This window comes from Eschrichtius robustus, chromosome 12 (assembly GCF_028021215.1).
Source record: "Eschrichtius robustus isolate mEscRob2 chromosome 12, mEscRob2.pri, whole genome shotgun sequence".
NCBI classification, from domain to species: Eukaryota; Metazoa; Chordata; class Mammalia; order Artiodactyla; family Eschrichtiidae; genus Eschrichtius; species Eschrichtius robustus.
Window position 1 is genome coordinate 105,389,288 of NC_090835.1, and position 27,987 is coordinate 105,417,274.

The 27,987-nt window shown below is 49.8% G+C and overlaps 1 protein-coding gene across 2 annotated transcripts in view; it reads right to left on the reverse strand.

The window, feature by feature from the left end:
* CDYL (chromodomain Y like) overlaps positions 1–27,987 on the reverse strand; it is a 157,075-nt gene that overhangs the window by 54,014 nt on the left and 75,074 nt on the right. For both annotated transcript variants that reach the window (XM_068558375.1, XM_068558374.1), the window contains exon 2: positions 15,454–16,120. In XM_068558375.1, coding sequence (XP_068414476.1) covers positions 15,454–16,120 — 667 coding nt within the window. The remainder of the gene's footprint in view (positions 1–15,453; positions 16,121–27,987) is intronic.

Sequence of the window (27,987 nt, forward strand, 5' to 3'; positions counted from 1 at the left end):
AAATAAATAAATAAATAAATTTATTTTTTTTTAAAAAAAAAAGGAAAGAAAACACAGCCCAGATCCTTGGAGAGCCAGGGCTGAAGGCCAGCTGACCCGTCACTCTGGCCTGCCGTTAGCAGACTACCTCGGGGAGAGAAGCCCCGAAACCGTGTGACGCTGGGCCACAGGAGGACAGCTGTCGGGAGCCCCGGGGCCTGCCCACAGTCACCGAGCAGCCAGCTTGGGCCGCAGAGCTGCAGGCTGAGCAAACCAGCATCTCCTAGAGCACACTTCTAAGGCAAACGTCTAGCTTTGGCCAGACACTAGATGAGTGCTTCTCAAACTAGGGTCCAAGGCCGCACTATTCGAGTCTATGAGGTGAAAGCCAAGTTGTGAATCCTGTGCTTTCACCCCGGTGACCACCTGCAAGGCTGATGGCCTGCCGTGCGGCTCACAGGCCCCTTTCCCACCCGGCTGGATCAGGCTGTTGCCAAGGAGCCCCTATGGCTGCGATTCTTAACCCGCTTCCAGGGCAATGCCGGAGGCAGAACCACACCCACCTTTGCGAGAGACCCAGGTATTCACCGCATGCGGCCGGGCACGCGTCTGCCCTTTAGAGGGGGCCACCGGTGCACGCTGAAGAGGGCGGCCCAGAGCCCCTGACTGCGGGCAGGCGTGTGCATCTCTTCACTGTGGACCCCCAGGAGGGAGGCCTGGGACACGGAACTCAAGAGCGAGCCAGACTCAGAACTGCGTGCTCACCTTACACAGACCAGAACCACAGGCTGAAAAGCAAGAGATCAAGAGAGAAGGTTTAACCTGACACATCACTTCACAGATGAGGACAAGAGCTACTCAAGGGTCAAGAAGGAAAACTGACCTCAGCACAACAGACTCAAAATACAAATCAAACACCTGAAAAGCACAACTTGCTCAGTTACATAAATACTGTATAAAAAAATAACAGAAATTTTAGAATCCAGCTTTGAACATTAAGACTACGTACTTCGAAACTGTACTAGGGCCGAACTCCCACAGTCAGCTTTTCTCTCTGTTCTCCCCCGAATCGGGGAAACGGACACCACAACTGCCGTGGTTTTTTCTGCATTTTCCGGCGGCTCCTCTTTTTGCAGCAGGACATCTGGGCGACATCCCAGCTCTTGGGCGGCACCCACCTGACCCGCTAGAGCCCCGGGTTCTAACGTGGACCGGATACGCGGTCATGGCTGTGGCCCTGAAGACCCTGCCAGCATCTCCCCAGCCGGCCCAGGACCACACAGGGGCAGACCCCAGGAGGCCCAGTGTCCCCCTGCTCGTGAAACGCACGGCAGGAACCCCCCCGTGAAAACTGGATTACTCCGCAAGCAGGGAATTTACCGGGGTAACTCCTCCTTCCCCGCACGAAGCCAACCAAGCAAAACTCAGACTGAGCCTGTTACAGCACTCCCGCTCGTGGCTGCTGTCAAGCTGGGGCGACTGTGGCCCATCAGGTGAGGCTGGGCTGCAAAAGCGGAGCACGGAAGTCAACCTTCTGGCAGGAGGACGGAATGCTTCCACTCTCCCTCTGAAGTCCACAAGGTAGCGTGAGCGCCAGGCAACAGAAACGCTGCAGCTGCAGTCACACCCTGCGTAAGACGTCACCCGTCCCAAGGCTGGTGTGCGCTGTGGTCTGTCCTCTTCCTACAACCTTTACACTCGTGCTGTGGCCGGTGAGACCAGAAGCGATGTGAGCAGAGCGCTGGCAACATGGTAATTAAACAGCGTGCGCTTCCGTAATCCCGCTGATCGTGTTCACGTTATCAGAGCATTCCCTCCAAGCCAAGACGTCATGGAACCTTCAGAGCTAATGCCAAGTACAGGAAACAGTTGTCCAGCTTTGCTGGAAGGGTCGTCCGGAGAAGAAACGCTACCATCAGGATGCCCACAGGGCTGCGTGATTTACAACTGTATCAGCAAGATGGAAAATCACCGTTGTCCAGCGCAAGTGCTTCAGGTGATGATAACGTGTTACATGTCATAAAAATCACATCACGCGTCCGTGGGACGGGGGGACCCATTGGATGAAAGGCGAAACCTTCACCCCGTTACCAACATGAGACTTAATTAAAACTGTGGGCATGCCTCCTCACATACCACGTCTTGTTACTTTGACTTTAAGATTTAATTAGAGCCAGTGACCTTTTTTTTAAGGCTCCAACCCCTGTAGAGTTGCAGGAATTGCCACGAGAATGACACTAGAAATGGTCCTGTGGGCTGGAGAGGAAAGGTCTCCATCGTAAGGGGCCCAGCACTTGAGCTGCCAGCCCTGGGGAAGTGAGGGGCTTCCAGACACGAGATGTGGCTCAAGCTCCATGGTCTTTGCCCCCAACCCAGACGGAGCCAAAGGCTTCACTGATTTAATTCTCAAAAGCAAACCTTATGCCTCCCTTTATTACCTCGAGATGATACAGCGGTTCACCCTCCCACAGGTGGCTCCCGACCGCACGTGCCCTGGATGAAGCACGCGCTGAGATCCTGTCCTCCTTGGCGACAAACCCCGTTTTTCAAAATCGGCGACTCGTTTAGGAGACAATCCGGGCTTGTCCTGGGGGACGGGGGAGGCCAGCACCCACACTGGCATCAGATCCCAAGGACTGAGGCCTGGGACCGACCCTGACGCACGGGCAGGGAGCTGCCAGAGCCCAACCAGGACAGTGCCGTCCATGAGCAAGGACGCCTCGGTGGGCTTCACATTCCTCGTCTGGTCTTGGGGTGCAGAGGACAGAACCCACCACGCAGACTCAGGGAAGTCAATCTCCTAATCGTGTGAGCCCGGAGTCAGTGAGACCGGGACGCACCAGCACTTCCACAACCGTCCTCGTGGGCGCACTATTTGCTTCACCCAGTTTGACTTCTGAAATTCAGGTGAGGCTGGCGGTGGGCTGGGCTGGGACAGTGGTAAAGTCTGAGAACTGCAGCTGAGGACGGGGTGGGGCCCTACCTCCTGGAGCAGTGGACGACACAGGGACCGTGCGGTCTGCTGGTGACCCGACGTCTCTCTTCGCGTGTGTGGACTTCATGATGGTGACTTCTCAGCACGGAGGTGGGCGAGCTGCGTTTCTCAGTGGCTGACGTGGTCCTAAGGCATCTACCTCTTTTCTCCTGATGCAAGAAAGAACTGCCCTCCCCTTGCCCTCCTCGTGTCACCCACATGTAAAAAAGAACTTGAACTGCAGGCAGAAATGAGAGATGACTATGACTGAGATAACTGGCCAGAAAGGGGTTGTTTTAAGGTACTTTGAGAACTTACTATGTCCCCATTAAAAAATATTTTTAAGCACAAACAACTCTTAACTAATGAAGTAGGGAAGGCAGACGAGATGTTATCATAAAGAAACCTGATTATGACGTGCATCTTCCCAAAGGCGGGGGCTGGAGGCTGGGGGAGTTGTGCCCGGTGAACAGAAGAAGGGGTAACAAATCCACTTGCTTTGAGGCGCACATACACAGTTCAGAACACAACCTGGAACGAAAAAGTCTTCCCGCTGTCTCGGCAGGTCCCATTTATGGTTCTACACTGAGAGGCAGTTACGTTAGCTCCCCATCACTAGGGGAGACGGGTATTTGCTACAGGAGCGTAACTGCTTTCTAAACAGAGACGGTTTATCTCATCAGATGTCATCATTTCAGCAAGAGCAGGTCTGCACGAGGGTAAGTTTATTACCATCTCCTTATTGATAGTCTGGTTCACTGCTCTTGCCTTGAGGAGCACCGCCTAGACCCCAGGGCTCAACTTTCCACACTGCGGCCTGGCGGCGGCCGTGCTCTGGCTCCATCCGTCCTGGACCAGGGACGGAGCTACTTTCTCTGTCAACTGCCGCGCCATTCAACGGAGCCCCGTAGTCCGAAACGAGGGCTCCTTCACCAACAACTGTCCCTCCGGGCTACGCGCTCCCGGAAGTCAGGGGCTGCGTTTTATTGAGCTCTGAACTCCCAGCATCCAGCACGGAGCCTGCACACAGGAGATGCTCACCAAGCGTGTGACGAGGAGGCGCGGAGCTTCCAGGATCCTCCCGCCCCCCCGTCCCCCGACCCCCGTGCGGAGACAGCTGACCCTCAGCACGGGACACCCTCGGCCAGGAACTCAAAGCAAGGTTTAAAACACGCCTTCCGACCAGAGGGAAAACCATTTCAGACTCTCAGGAGTCCCAACAACTGTGTCTGAAGCCGAGTGAGACGAACCCAGCACAGCCAGCTCCAGCTGGAGGGCCCACAGCCACGGAGACGGGGAGGGGCGGGTGAGCCAGGAGCCCCCGGAACCGGGCCCCGGGAGAAAGCGCACAGAAGCCTTCTTCTCCCCGTAGCACCCAGATGATGGCGAGCACTTCACGGCTAGAGGGAGTGCTCTGTCCTCACTGCGTTTGTTTGCTGAAGTTGAATGAATTCTTTAATTAGATTTTTGCCCAGACAAAACAAAACTCTATGAATATTCAGTAAAATGCTAATAATGAAAAGCCATGTTAAGATGAACCAGGAAAGAAGAAAATGCTTTTATCCGCTCCACACATTCAGCTCCTACCATGAGGCCAGGCAGGTGGTAGAAAAAGCAGGACGGGAGTCTTGGTTCTTACTCCCCGGAAGTCCCCTGTCCGCCGGGTACAGCTATGGAGGGGAGGGTGTCACCTCCATTTCAGGGGACCGGAGCTTGGCCTGCTACCTTGGCTGAGCTGGAGGAAGGCCCCTAAGTGTGTAGGCAGCAGGGAGTGCCCAGGCATCGGAACCCCAAGCGATGTTCCCAGCGCCAGCAGCTGCTCCGCGAGGGTCTCCTTGACGGCCCGGCACACCAAACAAACATCCCTCTGCGAACGGGTGCCACGGCGAACAGCCCCGGGGACCGGGCCACTTAAGGGGGGCAGAAGAATAGCACAAAGGCAACCGAAAAGAAAACGAGAGGTAAAAGGTGAACAAGGAACAGCAGCGTTCCAGAACAAGTATTTTAAAAACAAAGACGCAACAAGCGTTGGCAAGGGTGTGGAGAAATGGAAACCCCTGGTGCACTGCTGGTGGGATGTAAAATGCTGTGGCTGCTATGTGGTCCTCAAAAAATTAAAAACAGAATTACCACGTGATGCGGCAATCCCACCTCCGGGTATTTACCCAAAAGAATTCAAAGCAGGATCTTGAAGAGATGTCTGCACACCCATGTTCACTGTAGCATCATTCACAATAGCCAAGAGGCGGCGGAAGCGCCCAAGCGTCCATCGACAGATGAATGAAGGAAAAAAATACATACATACCATGGAATAGTATGTAGTCTTACAAAAGAAGGAAATTCTGACAGGCTGTAACACGGATGAACCTTGAGGACACTATGCTCAGTGAAATAAGGCAGACACAAAAGGACAAATGCTGTGTGACTGCACTATATGAGGTCCCTAAAGTAGTATCATAGAAACAGACAGTAGGATGGCGTTGCCAAAGGCTGTGGGGAAGGGGCATTAGTGTTTAATGGGGACAGAGTTTCACTCTGTAAGAGGAAGAAGATCTAGAGCTCCGCCGTGTGACAACGTGAATGCACTTAACATTTCTGAACTACACGCTTAACGATGTTTCAGATGGTAAACTTAGTGTTTATGTGTTTGTTACCACATCTGAAAATGAAAACAAAACTAAAAGACGTGATAAGCCATACGAAACGTGTCCTCCGCTCCACATAAAACATTAAAAGGCTGCAGCCCCGACTCCGTGGCTGGGGTGGCCAGAGGTCCGGGTGCCGAGAGCCAGACCGAGGGCAGAGGAGGGAAGGAGAGGACCAAGAACGTGGACTAAATTCTCCACAGCGTGGCCCAAAAGGGATCAGGGTGGAAACAAGATCGTTTTTAAGAGGTCAAACCCCAAGGAAAAGGGGTTGTGAATCCTGACGTTCTCTGTCAGTCCAACGTTGGGACAAGCACCAGCCATTGGGTCATGAGGACCAGTGATGGGTGGATGGGACGAAGCAGGGGACTGGCCGCGGAACGCCGGGCCGGCGCTCTCCCGGGGTCAGAAGTGAGAGGGCAGGCCGAGTCCTAGGGTGGGAACGAAGGTGTGAAGCCCGCCTCTGAGGGATGCTGGGGCAGGACCGGGAGGGCGGAGCATCAGTCAGTGACAGGGGAGAAGACACAGACCCGGAGGAACCTGCCTGGCACCGCGGGCCCCAGAGCCTGGGGGTCAGCACCTCCACCCCAGAGCCGAGGGCAGGAGGCCCGGGGGCAGGAAGGCGGGCGGGACACCCCCTCCCAGGAGGTTGAGGACGTCGGGGAATCTGACGAGGACACAGCAATGAACACTGCTAAGCTGGGGGCAGATGAGAAGGGAGAAGCCAGCTCCACGGCGGAAATGCACAGAATTGAACGCCGAGGTCATTTCCACCTCGAAAGGACCTGGGCCCCAGGCCCGGGACAGGCTCCACTGGTCTGAAGCTCATTCTGGCGACCCGGGGTTCTGGAAGTGGGTGCATCTCGGGAGAGGCCCAAGTCATTACCTATCAAGTTGCCTCCTGCATGTTGTCATACAAAGTGAAATTATTCACTGGTGTTTTAAAAAAGATGTTCTACACCATTAACCTACAGATGTTTTCTTCAGTTTTTCCAGCTTGAAGAATCACCTCTCACTCCACATTTGCACGCAAGCTCCAAAGCTGCCCTGGCTCTTGCTTCCTTGGCAATCTCTCCCATCTCCCCTGACAGATCTGCTGTTTCTTTTCCACTCACACTCTTTTTAGAAGACAAACACTGAGGATGAAAGGAGAAGAGACAAAAATCCCTCCGGCAACTCGTCCACTCACATACAAATGTTCATCAAGCACCTACTCTAAGTAAACAACCGGACCGGACGATACAGAAGATTCCAGAGGAGACTGAAATGCTTTCCCATCCCACCATCTACAGTGGTATCGAATTTGTCCACCTGTTCTGGCTCTTCGCCACCAGATTTTGCTCTCAGAGATTCCTCTAGGGAACCGGCTCTCCTCCACCCACCCAGCCCAGGTTCCCGGGCCACTGCAGACCTCTCCGCCCACGGCGAGGGCATCCTGGGGAACTCGACTCCTAATGAGGGTCTTCCTTCAAGTGGTGCCTGATAAACTGACTTAGGAAAATCACCTTTCCTCATGCGTAATTAATAATGTGACCGACTTTCAAAAGGTGACATCAAATTAGAAGATCAACACAGTGGCAGCCCCAAGACAGGACTGCGAGGACCGCAACAGGCAGTCGTGCGCAACCCAACTAACGCACAAAGCTAGGAAGTGAGAGGGCAGCAGCGGCCGGCGGGGAGAGGAGGACCACGTCCACGAGAAGAGGACCACGTCCACGAGATGAGCACGTCCACGAGACAGGACCACCCAGAAGCCAGAACGGGACACTCACTGGACCTGTTATTATTCAATGGTCAATATTTAACACGCACGGTTTTCTGTAACCGAGGAGAGCAGAGTTATATTTTAAATGCACTCAGTAATCGTAAATGTGTCGAGACTCTCAGGGGCTCAGCCCAGCTCCCGTTTCTACTGCTTGTCGGCTGGGGTGTTCCCTGGGGAACCAGACTCTGGGTGGGCTGCTCTCACCCGCTGGAACTCCTGGGAAGGAGGAGACGCTTCTCTGCCCGGTCCGCTGAGAGGGTCGGCACGCCAGCCCTCACCCTCTGAACGAAGCAGAGAGCCCGTGGCGGGGAGACGGGGTGTTGGGTGTGGCTGGATCCAGCTGTGCCTGGATCCTACTCTGAGCCAATGCAGGCATTTTTATTTGCTTGTTTAAACCGATTTGAGTCATTTCACTCACTGGAGACAGAAAAAAATCTCGACTATTATAGTACGGTCAGTATTGTGAATCATGCTTATAAAAAGTCCCTTGTCACCCGTGTGACACAGAAGAACCAAACAGGAGTCAGGAGTAGGTTCTATCACGGACCCTCCTGTCCCACCAACTCTACCAAATCACTTTCTCTTTCAGAACCAGCCTCGTCTGTAACACGAGATGCTCTGGAAGCAGCAGCAGCAGGCTGGAGAACTTACGACAGAACAAAGGCGACAGAAGGGCAGGCTCGGAGGTGAGACTGGGGGGGTGTCCACACACAGCTGTGGACGGCTGCCCGTCAAGGACGTCACTGGTGGCATATCCCAGAAGCCCAGTCCCCCACTGCAGGTGACAGCAATAAGAATACAGGATACAGAAGATGAGTGGGGTTTGGAACAGATGTTCAGCCCCACTAGTCGGCAGCAACAAGAGCAAACGTTAAAAAAAAAAAAAAAAAAAAGGAATTTCACCTGAATATGTGATTGTTCTCCTTCTGCCCGTGTACCAGTCAGTTACAAAGTTCAAAAGGAGCAGGAACTGCAGTCAGAAAGGTTCTTTCTCTGCATATGACCTAAGGAATCCAAATTCTTTTAAAATTATAAAACTCCAAGTTAATAAAATAACACACTTTGGTATATTCAAACCTGGGCAAGGACCATAAAATTAATGCAAATTAATTTGGGGTGTTCTCTTTAAACTGCTGTAAATATCCCTTAAGGCAGAGACCAGACAGGCCCGTTCACTCTATCCCCTGGCGTGGGAGCCAGGAGGACGGGCACACATGGTGGCTCAGACCCGAGACGAGTGTGGTCCCCGGGCGAGGGTGACATGCACGTTCATGAAGTCGTCACACTCTGGAAAAGCTGAGCCACCCACCCCTCTCTCCACACACCGCCAACAGCCCTCTCCTCTCCCCGCCCGCTGCAAAATAGGCAAGGGCTATATAAAGGGGACTAACAGAAAAATAAATGCAAACCAGCAATTATAACCTGTAAACACAGAGTTTTCATGTTTTAAAATTAAAACAATGATACCATTTTCAACCTTCTCATTGGGCAGATATTTAAAGGTTGATTAAGAACAGGTCAATGGGCACCCAGTCTTCAAGCTTGTTTAGAGAGCAATTTGCTAACATCTGAATCTTAGGTCAGTTGTAGCCCTTGCATTTACTCTTGTTCACAGCAGCAAGCGTGCAGCCTCAAATGATGCAGGATAACAGTGGTGTCTATGCACGCGCGTACGTGCGGGTATAAATACACATGTGCACGGGGCGGGGGGAGGAGAGAGTAAATGAGGCAAAATGCAGACAATCGGTGAACGTGGATAAAAGGGTAGACGGGTTTTTCTTGTACTGTCCCCCAACTTCTCCATAAGTTTGAAATAGTATCAAAAAAATAAAAATCAAGTTTATGACTCCAAGAGAAGTGAGGTAGAGATGTGAGTCTTAAAATACAAAGTTCTCCGAGACAGGATGTCAAATGAAAAAGACAAATACAAGAACATTTATGGAGTACAATTCCATATCGAAGAGTACAGACAGCCAGAAAAACGTCTGAAATGACACACATCAAACTATTAATGTTCCCTCTGGGGAAGGAAATGGTATTCTGAGGGGAGGTGGCCATGGTCAACTTCCCTATTTTGCTCAATGTACTTGTAAATTACTTGTGTCAAAACTCACAGTATTTCTGGATTACTTATGTTTGAGACAAGAGGTACGTTACCATTTCTGCTGTTGTAACATCAGTTAAATTTATTCATTTACGGGGGAAAAACTCACAATGCCTATAGCTGTGGTTCTCACCTAAAGGATGCGCCCAGACACAGGCCCCTGCGGGAATGCAGGTGTGCTGGCAGACGGGAACACGACACACTATGCCTGAGGCCACTCTAGCGCCTTAAGGGCAGGGCCAGGGATGCTAAGCCAGGGGACCACCCAGGCCCAGACGCCACAGTGCCCCCTGCTGAGAAGCAGCGACATGAAATCACTGAGGCCATGCGATAAATAACCACGACATCTCTGAAAGAATGGAGGAGGGCTGTTCACGTGGATCTGAAAATACATCCAAGACGTATCATAAAAGTAAAAAAGAAACCTAAGTGGTAGAACCACATGACAAGTATGAGCCCACTGATGAACTGAAAAGACGTACATGTTTGTACAATTTCTGGAAGGAAAAAACTGTTAGCAGCAGTTCTCTCTGGGGAGGAGGAGGTGGGATTTGGGGGGGGGGGGGGCTTTTACTTTTCTTTTTGTTCTTTGAGATGTCCTAATTATTTTATGTTTTCCTGTCATTAAAAATGTTCAATTATTAAAGTATTTATTTCAAAATAATTTACAAATGCCTAAAGACAATTTCAAATCAAGATCTCAAGAGCGAATAGGAACTAAATCTAACTATAAGAACGTAAAATATACTACAAACACAAGAATTTAGTAGTGGATAGTTAGTTCCCATCTTGCTCTACAAAACCACAAACTCACAAGACAACACAGCACAGGATGGCCTGAGGACCACCTGGAGGGTGTGCTGGGCCCACCTGAGATAGAGTCTGGCTCGAGAGGTGGGGCGGGGCCTGGGGGGTGCGTCCCTAGCAGGTCCCCAGGCGCTCATGCTGCTCTGGGCACCGCACTCCGAGAACCGCTGGAATAGGAAGAGACACAAGGACAGTGGAAACGAAAAGAGAAAACCCAACGGTCACAAGGGCTCTGAAGTGGGCTCAACTGGGTCAACGCTGCCCCGGGTCCCAAGCACTCCTGAGCGCCCTAAAACCTCGCGGAGGGGCGAGGAGGGGAGAGTCTCCCAGAAGCAGAGGTCGGAGCTCGGCAGTGGGGTCGGGTCCCTCCTGCTGGGACTCGGGCTGGTCGAGGGCTGGCTGGGTGACTCCCTGAAACGTCTTAGGCCCGTTGAATCTGTTCACGATCACACTTAGTTCATTTTACACAATGCAGGAGACGTGATTACAAACAGTGAGCTGATGTTTCAGAGAAAACGGTATGTTTGGAAAGTATGTACAGCGTACGGGTAAAAGGAGCGGTCACGACAGGTGTAAGTGAGAAAGTGGGAAGAATGAACACTTCCGGGGCTGTGCACCCAGGCACACTGGTAAGTACCTACGACCGTGTCCACTTTAATGAAATCCAAACTGGAAAGAGGAGAAGAGGGTTTAAGGGTGTGCATTGCACAAAACCAGTGGGGCCACGTGTAAAGAAAGAGGCTCGCTCTTCAAACAAGTGGCAAGTGGAAGCACCCCTTTAAAGGCCTGGGCTCCACATCAGGGACCGGCAAAGAACCGCCCATTTACAAGTGTTCAAGTAAAATGATGACGGTCTGTACGTTTTCAGAGACTCCTGGGGGTGACCGACTTCACCCCACAGGCTGCTGCCGCAGGGCAGAAACCTCTTCTCTGTGGGGCCTTGTGCCTAAAACCCCACTGGAATCTGAAGCACATTCAGGTTTGGGGGCTGCCGAGCTCAGCTCAGGACGGAAACGGGGCAACTGCACCGTTCTGCGGGGCCACCTACCGTGTGCTCAAGGCGGGCAAAGGTGAGCGCCCGCGAACCGCTGGCGGGTCACTTCCCCCCTGCAGCCTTGCCGCGTGGGAGACGACGACAAACGCTTGCTGGTTTCAAATGGAAATCCTTCGTGGTGAGCCCTCGTACACGCATTTAACTGACGGTCTGCTACAGTGCGGCTTCAAACGTCCTCTTGTCCAGCGGACACTTCCTGCTGGGGCCCCGCTGAGCGGCGACGGCCTCTGGGCACTGGTCTCCTGGCCTCCTAACTGTCCCTGCAGGTAAGTTCCAATGTCAGCGCCTACACAGCAAGTGGCCCCAGGGCTCCTCCTGCAGAGGAGCTCTGGACCGGGAGCCCGGGCCTCACCTGCTTCATATTCTTACTGGGAGGAACTTATGCCGCAGCTCCTCCGAAGAAGCCAACTTTTCCCGAAAATTTCTCCCAGGAGCTTCCTCCGACTGAAATGCTCGTGGGGTGGTAGACATGTGGTGTATTAAGGTATTTCCTCCATCATTTTCCTCCTAAATCTGTTAGCTTTGACTTAAAATCCAGCAGCCAACCCTACATGATAACACTGATAAGGTTTAGACCTCATTTCAAAACAACAGTTTGCTACTAGTATTTTCTCAAACGTCATACGTGTGGAATGGTGATCAACTATATATTTGAATTCACGAAAGAACAAAGTAACAATAATACAGTTTTTAAAAGCAATTGCTTCTTTGGTAGGGTTAGTTCATCAGGCAATTAAAAGAGCATGAAAACTAACTTTATTAATAAAAAAGAGTGGAAACACAGCTGCACTGCCTAAATGTAAAATTTTTTCTATTTCTGAGTGAAGCAATATACTCATCTTTTAAACCTCTGTTTCATACTTAAAACAGCCAAAAACCAAACACACCTATGGTTAGTCTATAAAAGTCACTGTGTGTGTGTGTGTGTGTGTGTGTGTGTGTGTGTGTTAAAATTCTCCAGAAACATTTACTCTTTTGGGTAACACACATTTAAGTATCTGCTGTGCCTGGTGGCCAAAATATCCCCCCAACTCGATTAATGTTTTGAATAGGAGATGGTCCATTTCCCAATGACTCCACAAGTATCTGCTTCAATTAGTTTTAGAAAAAGAAATCAGGGTTCTGGTGCGGCTCTAAAATTACAGTGGAAAGTAGAAACAAACATCTGTGTTAAGAATGTACGAACGTGGACCAACCACCCAAGAGGGCCTCGGTCCTGCTCGTCAGGAGAGAGACACGCTGAAGGCGAGGATGTGGTTTTCCGGAAGGTTCCATGCTCTGGACCACGGACCTTGTCTTTTCAATAGCACCCCCTCTCGTTTAGTGTTACCCAGCGACAGGGCGAAAAGGACGTGTCACACAGCCTCTTCTCCAGCAAGCACTGTCCTACCCAAATCACTCCCGCCACGCAGAGGCCCTGCTCTGGCCGCGGGGAGGCTCAGCCCCGCAAGACAGCATCCCTCCCGGAGCCCACAGTCCAGTGGCAGGAAGAACGAAAGCATCTTCCCCGCAGAAGGGTGACAGGAAGCAAAGGCACCCAGTGACCCTGACCAGCGTCCGGGACACCACTGCAAGCCTGGTTCACCACGGCCTTAAAGACATTCCCGAGGGGCTGCCAGACTTGCTCCCATCTAAGTGGGGAGGAGATTCTCAACCTGTATGGGACCCGGGTGGGCAGGAGAGAAGGGTGGTCACAGGGGCCTTGGAAACGTATGTTACTCTCACCCCAATGAACTACCTCCGCAGAACAAGATAAAATAATTTAAGATTTTACGCTTACACGCCCCCTGTGGTTTTAACCACAGACACCCTTATAGACACTGAAAAATTTCTGAAATGGGTAAGAGTGATAAAAAAAGGAAGTCACCCACTTTTTATTTAAATAGAAGCCGCAACCCTCCTTATATACAAAATTGAGGGCTTCTGCTGAGGGCAGCCAACCCTGCAGAACTGTGCTGAGAGCAGAATGTGGGAACGGAAGAGTCAAAATCGTTTTGAAAATTATGCATCCCCTCCAGCCAGAAAACGTTATGTACACACAAGCTCTGTGGACAATCAAAGGGGAACCCCAGGATCTGAGCCCTCTGTGCCCGACCCCCAGGACCAAGGCTTCCCAGAGCAGGGTGAGGAAACTTCTTCTGTTAAAAGCCAAACGGCCCACCTTCAGCCTGCAGGCTACACAGTCTCGTCACAACGATTCACCTCTGTCCCTGCAGCTGGAAAGCAGCCAGACTGCAGGTGAGTGAACGAACGTGCCTGTGCTCCAATAACGCTTTGTGGAACAGAAATCTGAATTTCTTCTATTTTCACGGATCGTGAAATATTATTCCTCTTGATTTTTTCATACATCAGAAAATGCGACAACCATTCTTAGCTCCCAGGCCACACAGGGCTGGGCCTGCGGGCTGTCGTTTGGCGGCTCGGGCCCAGGCCTCGTCTGCAGCACCAGAGCCCAGGCGGCACCTGGCCCGAGCGTGCAGTGAAGCAGGAGACGCTTCTTTCCCTGGTGAAGGTGGCCGGCAGTGGCGAGGAGAACACAGGGTGGGAACTACGAGACGTGCTGGTTCCCGCCCGGCCTGAGCGTCCCAGCCGCTCCGGACTCGACCCCCGTCTGTAAAGTGGAGCCTCCGATTAGCGGGCTGTCGGGCCTCGCCTGCCTCCGAGCCTCTATGCTCCTTCCTCGCGCCGAGGTCACAGGGCCGCCTCTGTGAGCAGGTTGGCCACACGAGAAGCCAGCTCTGCGGACAAGCTCCAGGTGGAGGCCAAGGGCAGGGAGGAGTGGCATCGGGGCAAAGCGCGTGCCTGAGAAACACTGGCGCGAGGCCCCTGTACTGTGCAGAGGGGACCCTGACTTCCATCACATCCCCCTCCCTGTGACCCAGGGCCCAAGACCAAGCCTGCGGACGCACCACAGCAAGACGGCAGAGCGGTGTCTCAGGGGAACATTCCCCTGGAGGAAAAGAGCGCCCCAAACAAACCAACATCACTTTTCCTCGTTTCGTATTATTCTACTAAGTGTGGGCTGAGGGAGATGCACACAGGTACAGAGACCGTCCCACTCCTGCAACACGGAGGGCGAGGGGGCACGAGGGACGAAGGGACATGGGAGCGGGTGGCTCTTGGACCAGAAGGAAGACCAGTGTCCACGAGGCGAAGAAGGAACAGGGCAGAGAAGAGCAGGCGCCCCGACGTGGAGAGGGAGCTGGACAGGCAGGGGAGGGCCGCGTGCAGACTCGAGGCCGCCTGCCCACCAGGTGCAGCAGCTGGCGACCGGGGATCGCGCCCCGTCCAAGAATCACAGCAAAGGGGTGGGAGCCGCCAAGAGGCGGGGAGCAGGGGGGCCAGTAAGACAGCAGGCAGGTATACCCACCGTGAGGTGAGGCATACGTTAGAGAAGATGTAACAGAATTCTAGAAGACGTGGCGGCTCGCCAGGCACAGGAAAAGGGCAGGGAAGGTATAGCTGCCCATGCTGATCCCCAGGTGTGCTGTCCTGGGGTCGGGGAGGCCCCAGGATGACCACCCAAGCTGCAGCGTCCGGGTCAGGAACAGGGTAAAAGCAGAACAGAAAACAGCACCCACACTGAACGGACTCCTGCTCCGAAAAAGGGATCCGAACAGTTGACTATTTTAGAGAGACCAGTCGAAGTCCCAAAGGCTCTTAGGTCATCAATATCCTCCTTGAAAGGCACTTCTGGTTATTTAGATGGGTTAGCACAACAAGAACCATGACTTCTAATCAATACCGGCCACACGTAGAAAATTCAGATGGATTCCTAACATGAGACCCAGTGTCTAAGAGATGCATAAAGGTAGAAACTAGCTGTAGAAAAACAAACAAACAAACAAACAACCCAGCCATAACCTACTCAGAGTGGGACACCGTTTAAATCAAGTCAACGTGGTGGCCCAGTCTGTGGACGGCCAATGAAACAGAGACAGCCAGTGCTGACTTCAGACGTCCATGTCAAAGGCTTCAAGTGAAGAAAGCGGGGGCTGGCAAAATCTCTCCAGGGTCCCCGCAGACAGACATCTGTCAGAAGCGGCACCCGCAGGAGCCCCCGGGCTCACGCCAGACTGCCCTCCAGGGCAGGACCCCCCACGCCCCTCCAAGACCATCACTCACCTTTCCCGTTCACGGCTAGCCCCGTGGCCACGGCCGCGGTCATGGGGCCGGACACCTGCGGCACCAGCGGGTGTATCCGGGGCCGGCTCCCCATCCGCGCCCGCTCGGCGCCGGGGCCCAGCAGAGCCCCAACCGGCTTCTCGGCTGCCACCTCCGGCGCCACCGTGTCCTCCTGCCCCTGCTCGGCGGGGTCCAGTTTCTCGGGGCTCTCGCTCTGAAAGCCGTCCCCCGCGGTCCTGCTCTTGATGGGGCTCTTGGGCACGAGGATCTTTATGCCCGACTTGGCCAGGTCCATGTTCTTCCGGGTCGAGAGGGACGGGGCCGGGTTCTTCCTGAACTTCTGGCCAGCGGCAAACAGCGGGCTGGCCTTGGGCTCGGGCTCTTTGCCGACCACTAGCGATTTAGGAGAGGCCTTGGAAAAGCTGCTGTTGGTGGATCTGGAGATCTGCTTCCTCGCATTGTTCGGCGAGGTCCGACTGGTCCTGGTGAAGGGGCCCTCCTTCTGCTTCTCGGAGTGGCGCCTGTTGAAGTCGTGGATGTACTCCTCGCAGTTTACCAGGTGCTGCTCGGGCTCCCACGTGTCGTCCTCGCTGTCATAGCCCTTCCACCGGACCAAATACTCCGTCTTCCCTTTCTTGTTTTTCCTTTTGTCAACGATTCGTTCAACCTGTTCACAGAGGAAAAGAGACAAGTGTAAACGTGTTATCTGAAAAATAAGGTGCAAGCGTAATAGTAATGGAACATCAAGAATAATAAAAACCGCAACAGGTGATGCACATGATCATCTCTTCCCGAGCCAAACCATCTGAAAACAGAAGAGTAACAGAACATTTGGGGTTTTAGCGATTTCCTTGAAATTAAGTCAAACAAAAGGCTAAAATTTTATGCTCAGAGTATATGGATGTGTTAGGGAGCTTGTTTTTTTGTGATTCAAGAGAAGCTCTCTTTTTATTTTTTACATTGAACGCCGACCACCTGAGCTGGTTTTCACAGTCACAACTGGACCAGGGCTGGGCATCTCCAGCCTTCTGCCCGGTCATCCTGTTACCAACAGCAGGCGCCCAAGAAACAGCACGGCTGCGGTCCAGGCCGAGCTCTGAGGGTGGCACCGGCCCACGCACCGAGGAAACAGGGTCGGTACTGACAGCGTCACTTAGAAGCACTAGGTTAAAATGAAAAAGGTCAACAGAGGACTTAACGCTTTATTGGTAATAAAATGGTGTAGAATGGTCAGGTTATTTACCTTTAAAACTTGGTTTTAACTAGTGTGAACCGACATCTTTAAAGGAAGACTCTGTCAGTCTCTGAATTTGATGATCAACACATCCCGTATCAAATTTATGAATTTACACAACCTTGGCATGAAACGTACTGTTATTACCGTGACAAATTCCACTGCCTTAACTGACATCCTAAGTGTAGGTGGGAGAGCGTCTCTGACTCGTGGGAACGAATCTGTTTCACATAATGTCCCCCAAGTTATTGGGGAAATACAATCTGTGGCTACCTCTCCAGTCAACACAGAAACCACCAGTCTGCTTCCCCAGTGGCAGCAGGTACCTTGTACGTCGTAGGCAGAGGCCTGGGCCACACGGCAGGCAGCTCTTTAACTAAGGAGACAGGGTCTAGGCTGTTATCAGGGTCTTCAGCAAACTTCTGGCAAAGCTACAGGTTAGGCCAGCTGACACAACGGTGTACCTCGTTCTCCAACATGCCAAAATAGCAGAAGCTGAGTACAGCTGCAGACGCTGGAGGGGAGTGGGGAACACCCTACACCCCAGCATCTGCCCTACTGTCGAAATACCCCCCAAACTTGCCAGTATACCTACCTGGGGTGTAGAGAATTAAAGCCCTGAACTACAGAAGAGCCTAAAGTTAAATACACATTACTGCCTCCGGGCGACAAGGATTAGGGGAAGGAAAGGCCTTGTTTCAGCAGAAGGCGGGTTTCACGCCAGGCAGACCCCGCGTCACAGCGGCGTCAGGCCTGCACGGTGGGTGGGCCCTCATGGTCCAGGATGCAGTGTGGGGAGCTTTCAAAGTTACAGAATCTCGATGTAAAGAATTTTATAAAACAAATTCTTCATAAAAGCACAGAATTACAGACAAAAGTTCTTTTTGTTAGGATTTCCTTCTAAAACTCAATCTAAAAAACCTCAAACGTGAAAGAAGCAAAACCAGGCTTTCCTGAACATAGAAAAGTCCTCTGATGGTTTCCAGAGCAGTAAAATTAATCAAAAAGGGTCACTCCGAACACCCAACGCACGCCACAATCTCGGGGCCCAGGAAGGTGCTGGGATGGCCTGGGGGTTGCACAGGACAGAAAGAAGAGCACGGACGAAGGTTGACTAACCTATGAACAAAAACCCATGGAGAAACCCACCGTGGTTAAAGAGCTCAGTAGGAGAATGAAGAAAGTAACTCTGCTATTGCTGCAGTTAAAATACCGAACAGCCTGAGAAACAAGGCATGCAAACATATCCGCTTACAAGAGGACGACCAAAGTTGCACCATCATCAATAACCGTGCCAGCGGCCCTGCCGGTGGCTAATACTTGCTGTGATCCCTCCCAGAACAGTGGGCTTCCAGGGTAACTTTGCAACCAGAAGCAAGGCTGAAGGCTTTTCTCAGGTTTGAGTCGTACACCAGTGCCTGGGTAACCTGGAACAACAGAGCATCACCGTGGAAAAAGGAATACATACAACCCTGCTTATGTCAAAGAATTCTGGTGGACCTTTGAAGCAACAGATGAGGAAGACAGGTTTTTCACCAGCCATGTGAAAGGTGTGTTAACTGTTAAGGACAGGAAAAGTTGCCTTAACTACTAAGAACAGTTGTTAACTATTAAAAACACAGGCAGATACATTGTTCCACTGGAAGAAAGAGAGGAATATACACATAACTATCTGACGACATGGGAAGGAAACCAAAAGCCCACAGAACCGAGGGGATTAGACCCTTGAAACAAGGGACCCCGGTGGCTCGTACATCCCCAGAACTCGGCAGAGAGCACAGTCTCTCTCTCTCTCTTTTCTTTTTTTTTTCTGGCCGCGCCGCGAGGCATGCAGGATCTTAGTTCCCCCAACAGGGCTCGAACCCGTGCCCCCGGCAGTGAGGGCTCGCGGTCCTAACCGCTGGACGGCCAGGGAAGTCCCAGAAAGCACAGTCTCAGAGGCTCCAGGTGCCAGACGGTGGAGTGAGAGGAGGTGGGCGGGGAGGAGATCACAGACAGGAAGGCCCCACAGAAGGGGAGCCGCCAAAGTGACGCCCAACGCCTTCAAACCCCAGGCAGCCTCCTGCTGTGCCACCAGGGAAAGCAAGACCTGGTGCGTCGGGGAGCAGCCCAGACCACCCCCACCGCAAAGAACACTGGGCCTTCTGCTGTCACCTCCCAATGGACCCGAGGCCGGCACAACAGTCGGTGCTGGAGCCACCTATCCTGCTGTACCAAGTCCCCACTCATCTCCCAAGGGAACCACTCAAGGTCCTAACAACCTGCCTGCCTTCTGTCCACGGTGGTTGTGACCTTCCTCCTTTCACTCTGAGAAGCACTGGGCCAGGTGCCACCAAACTGCTGAGCACATCCTCCTGCCCAGAGAAGAGTCGGCCACCAAGGGGGCCGTGTCTGGCAGCTGCGTCCACACAGGACCACGTGGTGAGGTGTCAGTCTGCAACCATCTCCATTTCTCCTCATTGCCAGGCCACAAAGCGGGGAACCATTTACTGCCGGGCCGATGAACTGGTCAACACGGCGAGCCACTGATCTCCACGGATCTTGCTCGTATCTCACCAGGCGACCCATGAGGCTTTCATCCTCTCCTCTGAGAACACCACATCCTTGTCAGTTTGCCATGATCGTAAGTGAAACTCAAGAACCGTGACGCGTCTATGATTTCACCCCATCTGCAAACTATCACGCGAGTCTGCACTGTTTCATGGATGTGGCAAAGGCAAGACCCCTGATCACAGACAGAGGACTCTCTGTTCCCTAGCAGCTGCAGCAGCCAGGGGACCAGCATGCCCCTGCTCCAGTCCCCACAGGATGACACAGGCGGCCAGGTGAGGCCCATGCACACAACGGGTGATGTTACAGGACAGGAAGCCAGTCTTTTACGATGGGCCGTGAGCATGCCTGCCCCGACCTCTGGCAGGAGAAACTACAGCTGTCTTCTAAACGAACATCCTTGGACAGCCCTGAAAGACATTCAAGGCTGGGGAGCGGGGGGAGAGGGAAGGAGCAACTGGATGAAGGTGGTCAAAAGGCACAGACTTCGAGTTATAAAATAAATAGGTTCTGGCGATGTACAGCATGGCAACTGTAGTTAACACTGCTCTATGGTATATTTGAAGTTGCTAAGAAAGTAGGTCCTAAAAGTTCTCACCACAAGGAAAAAAACACTTCTCTCTCTTTTTCTCTTTTAATCATATGAGAGGATGGATGGTAACTAAACTCATTATGGTGATCATCGGGCAACATATGTAAGTCATTATACTGTACACCCTAAACTTACATGGTGCTGTGTGTCAATTATATATGATAAAACTTAAAGGAAAGAACGATGTTCATGAATTCAGAGTAAACACTGTTAAAAATTAAAATTTCCCAAATGTATCTATAGATACAAGACAATCCCAATAATAATCCCAGCACGATTTTATGTGGAAACTGCTGAGATCTGATCGTTTACCTGGAAAGGCAACAAACCTGAAGAGCAACCCAGAGCAATCCTGAAGAAGAATTGACTGGAAGACTCATAGAGCCATACTTCAAGACCCTCTCCCAAGAACCAAGAGATTCCCAACAGTGTGGTACTTACACAGGACGTACAAGGGGATCAACGGAATAGAGGAGAGAGCGAGCCCAGAAGTAGACCCTCACTTAAACTGGCCACATGATTGAGTGAGTGATTGATTTTTGGTGACAAAGCCTTCCAAAGCAATCCACTTGTCTTTTCAATAAATACTGCTGGAATACTGGCTATCCATCCGTATGTAAAAAAAGTGAACCACAACCCTTATCCCAACCTTTACACACAGAAATTAATTCAAGATGTATTTTAGGCCCAATTATAAAAGCTTTCATATGAAGCTTTCATAGCAAAACATAGGACATCATCTTTGTGACTTAGGGGCAGGCAAAGGTTCTTTAGGGCACAAAAAGCAATGACCATGAAAGAAAGAAAATTGATAAATGAGACTTTATCAAAAAACAATGTTGAGAAAATGTATAAACACGCCACAGATTGGGAGATGATATCCATAAAAAATATCTTCAAGGACTGGTCCCTAAGACTAATAAAGAATTCCTAGAATTCAATAATGAAAGGACCAAAATGTAATTTAAAAGCGGGCAAAGGATTTAAGCATACATTTCCAAAAGAAGATAGACGAATGGCCAGTATACACATTAAAAAGTGATGAACATCATTGTTCATGAGGAAATGCAAATTAAATACACAATGAAATAATACTACTACGTACCCATTAGAATGGCTAAAATGAAAACACACCAGGGATGTACAACTGGCATATTCATACAGTGTTGGTAGGATTTTCAAATGGTACAGCCATTTTGGTAAAAGGTCTGACAGCATTGCATAAAACTAAACAATTAACTACCCTATGACCCAGCAATTCCAATCCTCATTACTTACCCAAAAGGAATGAAAACATACACCTACAAAAAGGCTTGTACAAAACTATTTATAGCAACTCTGTTCATAATGGACCCAAACTAGAAACAGTCCAAGTTTCTGAGCGACTGGACAAACTGTAATACGTATGTACAATAATCTCAACAAGAAGTCAACTGGTGACACATACAAACACATGGGTGAGTCTCAAAACATGACACTGAATGAAAAAGCCCTACTCAAAAGACTACTCATTGTATGATTCTATTTAAATGAAAATTCTTGAACAAGCAAGGAAAAAAAAAAAAAAAACCCACCCCAAACTATTATTGAAAAAAAAACCCAAAAACAAAGGTTGGTAGGGAATTAACTGGGAGGGACATCAGTGAACTTTCTAGCTCAATAAGCCTTTGGGTTGCAAAGGTACATGCCTTTGTTAATTAAGGTTGGCAACCTGTATAGTACTTAAGACCTGTGCACTGCATTGTTAGAAAATATTACATCATTAACAAATATGTACAAACACATATGGAATTCAAGTTAATGAACTGCATGCTAAATGAAGTTTATTAGGGGGAAGTGTCCTGATGTGGGCACTTACTATGAATTCCGTCAACAAGTGAAATGGCTGGGTGGATGTATGGATGGCAGGATGACAAGGAGAATGCGCAGGCAGAATCTGCAGGGGGCCTGTGAACGCTCACTGTAAACTCCTTTCCACTTAGATGTTTAAAATTTTCCATCATTAAAAAATGTTGAGGAAAAGTCAATAATTATTCTTGATTTTAAAAACTCAGAAATAAAGGAAGTTACAATAACTACTAGGAAAAATAAGCAAGTTCAGTGAAGTCACAGGATTAATAATAGTATTAAATAATTAAAATGAAAAATTTTAAGTCTCCATTTACAGTATAATCAAAAAGCAAAATATTAGCGATAAATTTAAGCAAAATGTCTAAAACATCTATGCCGAAACTGACAAAACATGGCTGAGAGAAATGAAAGCTTATAAACCGAAAGAAACACCATGTTTATAAATCGGCACTCAGTTTTATTTAGTTGTCTATTTTTCCTAAATTGATACATAGATGCAAAAGAATCCCAATCAAAAATCCCAAAGCTCTTTTATATAAATTGACAAATTAACTCTAAGGTTTTGTACGTCAAAGTTAAGAATCTAGAATAGCCAAAACAACCTTGAAAGAGAAGCACGAAGTTGGAGGGCTTATATTACCTAAATTTAAGACTTACTATAATGGGTAAAATTCAGACGGCAAGAGTAAATGCTGACGAGGATGCAGGACTAGTGGAACTCTCATACATGCTGGTGTAAAACATTTCTGAACAGAAACCCCAATTAAATAGAGTCGGAGGACCAGCAGGGGGAGCTCTCACCCCTGCGACAACAGCCAAGCCCAACAGGAAGAAGAAAGACTCCAGTTCTTTCCTGCCAGGACTCAGCCAATGAAAAGTCGGGCTCTGTTTACTAAACCCACCCCCTCCCCTGTCCCCTCTATAAAAGCGTCTCCTTCCCTTGCCGTGGGGGGACTTGCACATGGTTGCTTTGGCTGAGACCCTGAATTGCAATTCTCTGCTGATCCCGAATAAACCCATCTCTGCCGGAGAATACCTGGCCGTCTATTTGCTTCAGGTCAACACTGGCGAGTCTGGAAAATCGTGTGACAGTTCCTTAAACATACACCTACCTCAGCAATTCTACTCCTAGGTATTTACCCAACAGAACCAGGAACATACGTCCACAGAAAGACCTGTACGAGAATGTTCAGGGCAGCTTTATCCTAACGGTCAGAGACTGGGTCAGCCCAGGTGTCCATCAACAGGAAAGCGGATGAACAAGATGAAGTATATCACACCCTGAACTGCTGCCCACAATAAGACAGCACCAGCACTGACCCCTGCAACACGAGTGCATCTAAACATCATCGCGCTGAGTCAGTGAAACGAGACACAGACCGTACACTACGTGACTCCACTTGTTGGAGGGCCCACCAGAGGCAAAACCAACCTGTGGTGAGAAATCAGAGCAGGGGAGTCTGTGGATGGGGTTGGGGGGCAACAAGGAGACTGAAGTGGTGAAAATGTTCCATCTCTGTCAAGATGGTAGTTACACCGGCGTACACATTTGTCAAAACTACCGCACACTTAACATCTATGCACTTTCTGTATGTAAGTCACACCTCACTCAGCAAACTCAACAGAAAAACTCCTAAGCAGCTCTGAGGCTGGAATGAACCAGGGGATGAAGAGATGCTCGTGGCAGATGACATCTAAACCGGAGCTGGGTCCTCAGAGACCTGCGTCCTCCCCGTGGGCCGAGCTCCCTGCAGCACACGGCCCCACCGGTTCCCCTGGCCACAGTGCTGGGGAGCCGAGTGCCAAAGCCGAGCGAGGTGGGCTGGAACGGAAACATGGAGAACACGTGATAAATGTAAAAACAGGACCAGCGCAAAATATAACTGACAAGCTGTGGAAAGTATGGACCAAGAGGCTACTCGTCTTACCGCATTAAAACCTTTTTCAAAGCTACAACAGAGCAGGGCAAGAACTGTGAGTAAGCAATTCATGATAGAAAGTACAAGCCACCACCACCCCATGAATAAGGTTTAACTCACCAAAGGGAGACACCACTTTCTGTCTGGAAGGCTCACAGGGGTGAGGAAGCAGCCTGACTGCTGAAGGCGGGAGCTGTGTTATGTTCTGGAGGGCGATTCAACAAAGAACATCGAAAGGTTTAAAACACTCTTACTCTGTATTCGAGAATTCAGCTGAGGAATAAACTCAAGGAAATAACCGAGTGGATGCTCAAAGGCGGTGGCAGGTGCAAATGGAGAGCAGGTGAGGAGAAATCCAGGAGCCTGGAGAAGGCACCCGCCCCACTGCTCGGAACCAGGCTCGGAGCCTTGCTCCCCCTCACGCACGTAACCACAGGCACAGAGTTTCAGTTCTGAATTCCTTCAGTAGTGACTGACTGAATTCTGCCCTATTATATGTTCATCCATTTATTCTCGAAGCAGGCTGGTAGAATGAAAGGATAAAAATTTTCAATGGCCATGTTTTCCAAAGTGTTAAACGCTAAGTGAACTTTCTAACCAAAAACGCAAGAGAAATGTTATGATTTAGGTTATCAGCAAATGTGGATTTCCATCTGCCCCATGAAAAATGCACAGAACGGTACCATCGTCATTCCCATTTCCTCCTTCCATGAGACCACCAGATACTCGAGCAGTGATATGCCTCTCGGTATATACGCAGGAACGTAGGGAGACTGTATATATTGTTACTGTCTCCCTTCTCAATATGTGATCAGAAATTCTATATTAAATGGATCCTGTTTGCTAAAAGTCATAACACCCTACCCATCCACTTCTTCTTACATGACTTACACAAGTAAAAATGGATTCAAGTTGTTTAAAGGGTAAGGCGCTTAGAAATTTTACCAGTAAGTCACATTTCTGGTATTTTGTTCTGAATAAGAGTAGGATGGTATCTGGTACCAATGAAACCACTTGCTTCTTGCATACTTGACAGACAAATCACAAACTGAGTCAAATCTATGTATGTGTATTGTATAAACAAGGGTGAATCAGAACTCTTCCCGCACAGCTGCTGCAACTGAAAAGCTATAAAAACATATTTCATAACAACTATATTATTCTTTAGATACCTCAAAATAGAAAAAAGCATTTGTTATTTTTCATTGACAACACAAACCAAAAATGCCAAATAGAGAGCTTGAAGAAATAATAAATTCCTGTTCTGAGTCAGAATGCTTTACTGTCTGGCTTTATTAAATGGATGGAGACAAAGACGGAATTGTTCAGGAAGTGAGAACAGATAAACCAGGATTTCTGACTTTGAGAATTTTCTTTTTAGCTCTATTTTCATTAACAAAATAGCAAAGTTAGAAACTACGGTCCTACAGGCAAGCTTCCATATATCTACAATTATAAAAAGTTTGCCAAAGTATTCACTTTTAAACCTCAATGTTCCACAAAGAAAGCCAAACCTAAATGCCAAGACATGCCAAAATTAAGTTAAATAAGAATGTACCAGGCGCACACGAAGGACTCAGTAAAGTAACGCTTGTGACAGACTTCACTGATGCCGTTTGATGAGAATCTTTCTCATGAATGATAAGCTGACTCACGCAGAGAGTACCTTTGTGTGGAAAACCCCCGAAGTGCTCTGCGAACAGGAATGAGTACATCCACCAGGGGAATAACACCCACTCTGGGGTGAAATGCGGCTGGCTGTTCTACAGCCCACGCAAATACACTGGCACACACAGACTCAGACCAATGACAAACAAATCATTTAGGAGCCAGAATATAATTGCTTTGGCCAGAAAATCAAAATCAGCTCCTGCATGGAGATGCGGGATTGAGGCCACGAAAGTGATCCTCCAACATCATCTGTCCCAACTCCATGGAGGGACACTAGGGGGCAGCGCAGAGGCAGAACGGGAACCCATTTCTTCCACGGTAACGTGAACCTTAGAGACAGTGGGAGCCGCAGCACCAGGGGTGTGCAGAGTAGTTTTTGTGAGAAAGCGCCCCTTCTCTATTTCCTCCAGATGCCATCTCGGGGAGAACGCTTAGGGCGGAGAGGCACTGCCAAATGCGATTTCTACACAGAGCCCCGGTGACCTGGAGACGGCCATGGAAGTGCTAAGTGGGGTCAGTATGTGCAGACTCTAAGTCTGACGAACCAGCTCGGACATCTGCCAGGTAGGAAGCTCTGATCGAGACCCTCAGGGTCTCTATGATGCACCCTTAGAATCCATCTGAAGCAGATGGATTCTAAAGCCCAGTTCTGCTAACCAGTCAGCACACTCACCAATTCCACCAATACGTACCAAGTCCCTGCGACACGTCAGGTTTCTGCTTTTTCTGAGGTTATAGGAAGAAACAAAAACAGTATTGCTTTCTTCTATTTTGGAAGTTATACTCAAGTGAAAGGAGTCAGACAAATTAATAAATGTGAAATACATTAAATATATGTAATTGCTAAGAAGAGAAAAACCCCAGGAAGAGGACAGGGTAATGGCAGAGAGGTTGGTCAGGAGGAGCTGAGCAAGGACACCTAGGACGTCCAGCCAGAGGGAACGGCTGATACAAACCCAGAGGGCAGGGATGTGCCTGGAGTCCGAGAGGAACAGGAGGCAGGCGGCGGGTGGGCTGGGGGGCTCGAGTGGAGGTGACAGGGGAAAACGGAAAAGACGAGGTCAAGGAGGCTGGGGGCAGGGGGAGAGTTAAACTGAGCGCCTGTAGCCGAGCTTTATTCGGGGTTTGCTCTCAATAAGGCGGAAGCCGGGGAACGGCTCTGGGCAGAAGAATGGTGTCTGCTTTGCATTTCAGAATTACAACTCCAGCTACTTTGTGGAATTAAGAACGGGTAGGCGACTGTGACAACCCCAGCAAGAGGAGGTGTGACTTGGACTAGGGTGGTGAGGTGGAAGACATGGTGAGAAGTGGCTGGATTCGGGGTCTATTTTAACGGGGTGCTGGTAAGATTTCCTGATGGACTGAATGCAGGATAGGAGGGAAAAATGAAGAATGAAGGCTAACCAAGATATTTGGCCTGAGTAACTGGAAAGATGGAGTTGACATTTACTGGGATGTGAGAAGATACAAGAGTTCAGTTTTAAACACATTAAGAGGAGACGTGGAAGAGGCCATGTGACTCACACATCTGGAATTTGGGCTAAAGATAGAAATTTGGAATTTGTAGGCATTAAAAGTGATTAAATCCATGAGATCATGAAGGGAGTTAAAGTATGGATAAAGAGAAAAAGGAGTTTGGGGACTGGGCCCTGAGAGACACAAACATTTAGAAGATGGAACGAACAGGAGAATCCAGCAGAGATTGCAAACTGCAGGAGTGACACTGGAGGAGGGCTCGGAAGTGGCCCCCAGAAGCCAGGTGCCCTGCAGGGGGCTCAGTCATTACGTCTAATGATCTTACTAGATCGAATCAGACCCAGAAAAGAGGAAAGAAGAGGTTGACAAATCCTTTCCACTGAAAAAACAACTATAAAAGTTGGCAAAGTTGAAGAACAACTACTTCAGGGCCCCGGAAATCCAACAGAAGGCAACCAACAGATTGAGAAGCATTTACTCATGAAAACCCGCTGAACTCTGAGTAAGAAGAGAGGAAGCTGGTGACCTTGCTGCCTGAGGCTGTCCCCCACCACAGCTCTGACACACTGGTGCTTCTACCATTGTGGGGCTGGCCTGGAAAGCCTGCAGCTTAGCTGTCAAGGGGACTGACTTGATCTGAAGCAGAAGGCAGAAAACCCCTGCCGGGAAAGGGCTGCAGCTCTCCCAGCCAGAGGCTGAGGTCCCAGCAGTGGTGACTGACAATGGAGGTAACAGGCAGAAATTTACAGGGAGAGCCTGGAAATGAGACAGCCATTGAGGGGAGAGATGACCGCTCCACACACCCCACATACAGTGGACACTCAAGGGGGCTAGCACAGAGCAAAACCAGTGCAGCCCTGAAAGCTGTCTGAGCTTTGAATGCAACAGAAACACAAACACAAACACAATGCAGAGGGTGGAAGCCTTATGGGCTCAAGGTGTCTAACCAAGACCTCTGACCAAAACTTGACTCACAAACTACACAGACACAGGAGTGACCTCTAGAAAGTCAGGCCGAAAATCAAGAAGGTAAGAACTGGGATGGAGGGAGCTGAGCAGAGAAATCCGTGGCCACACAACGTAGGGCCACAACATTCCTTGGATTACATCCAGGCAAGAGACTTAAAACACGCACACACTTGCAAAACAAAAGCAACAACAAAAAACTCAGGGAAAAAATTAAAATTCTGAAATACACATAAAACACCAGGAAAGTATGAGTCATACTCAGGAAATAAAAC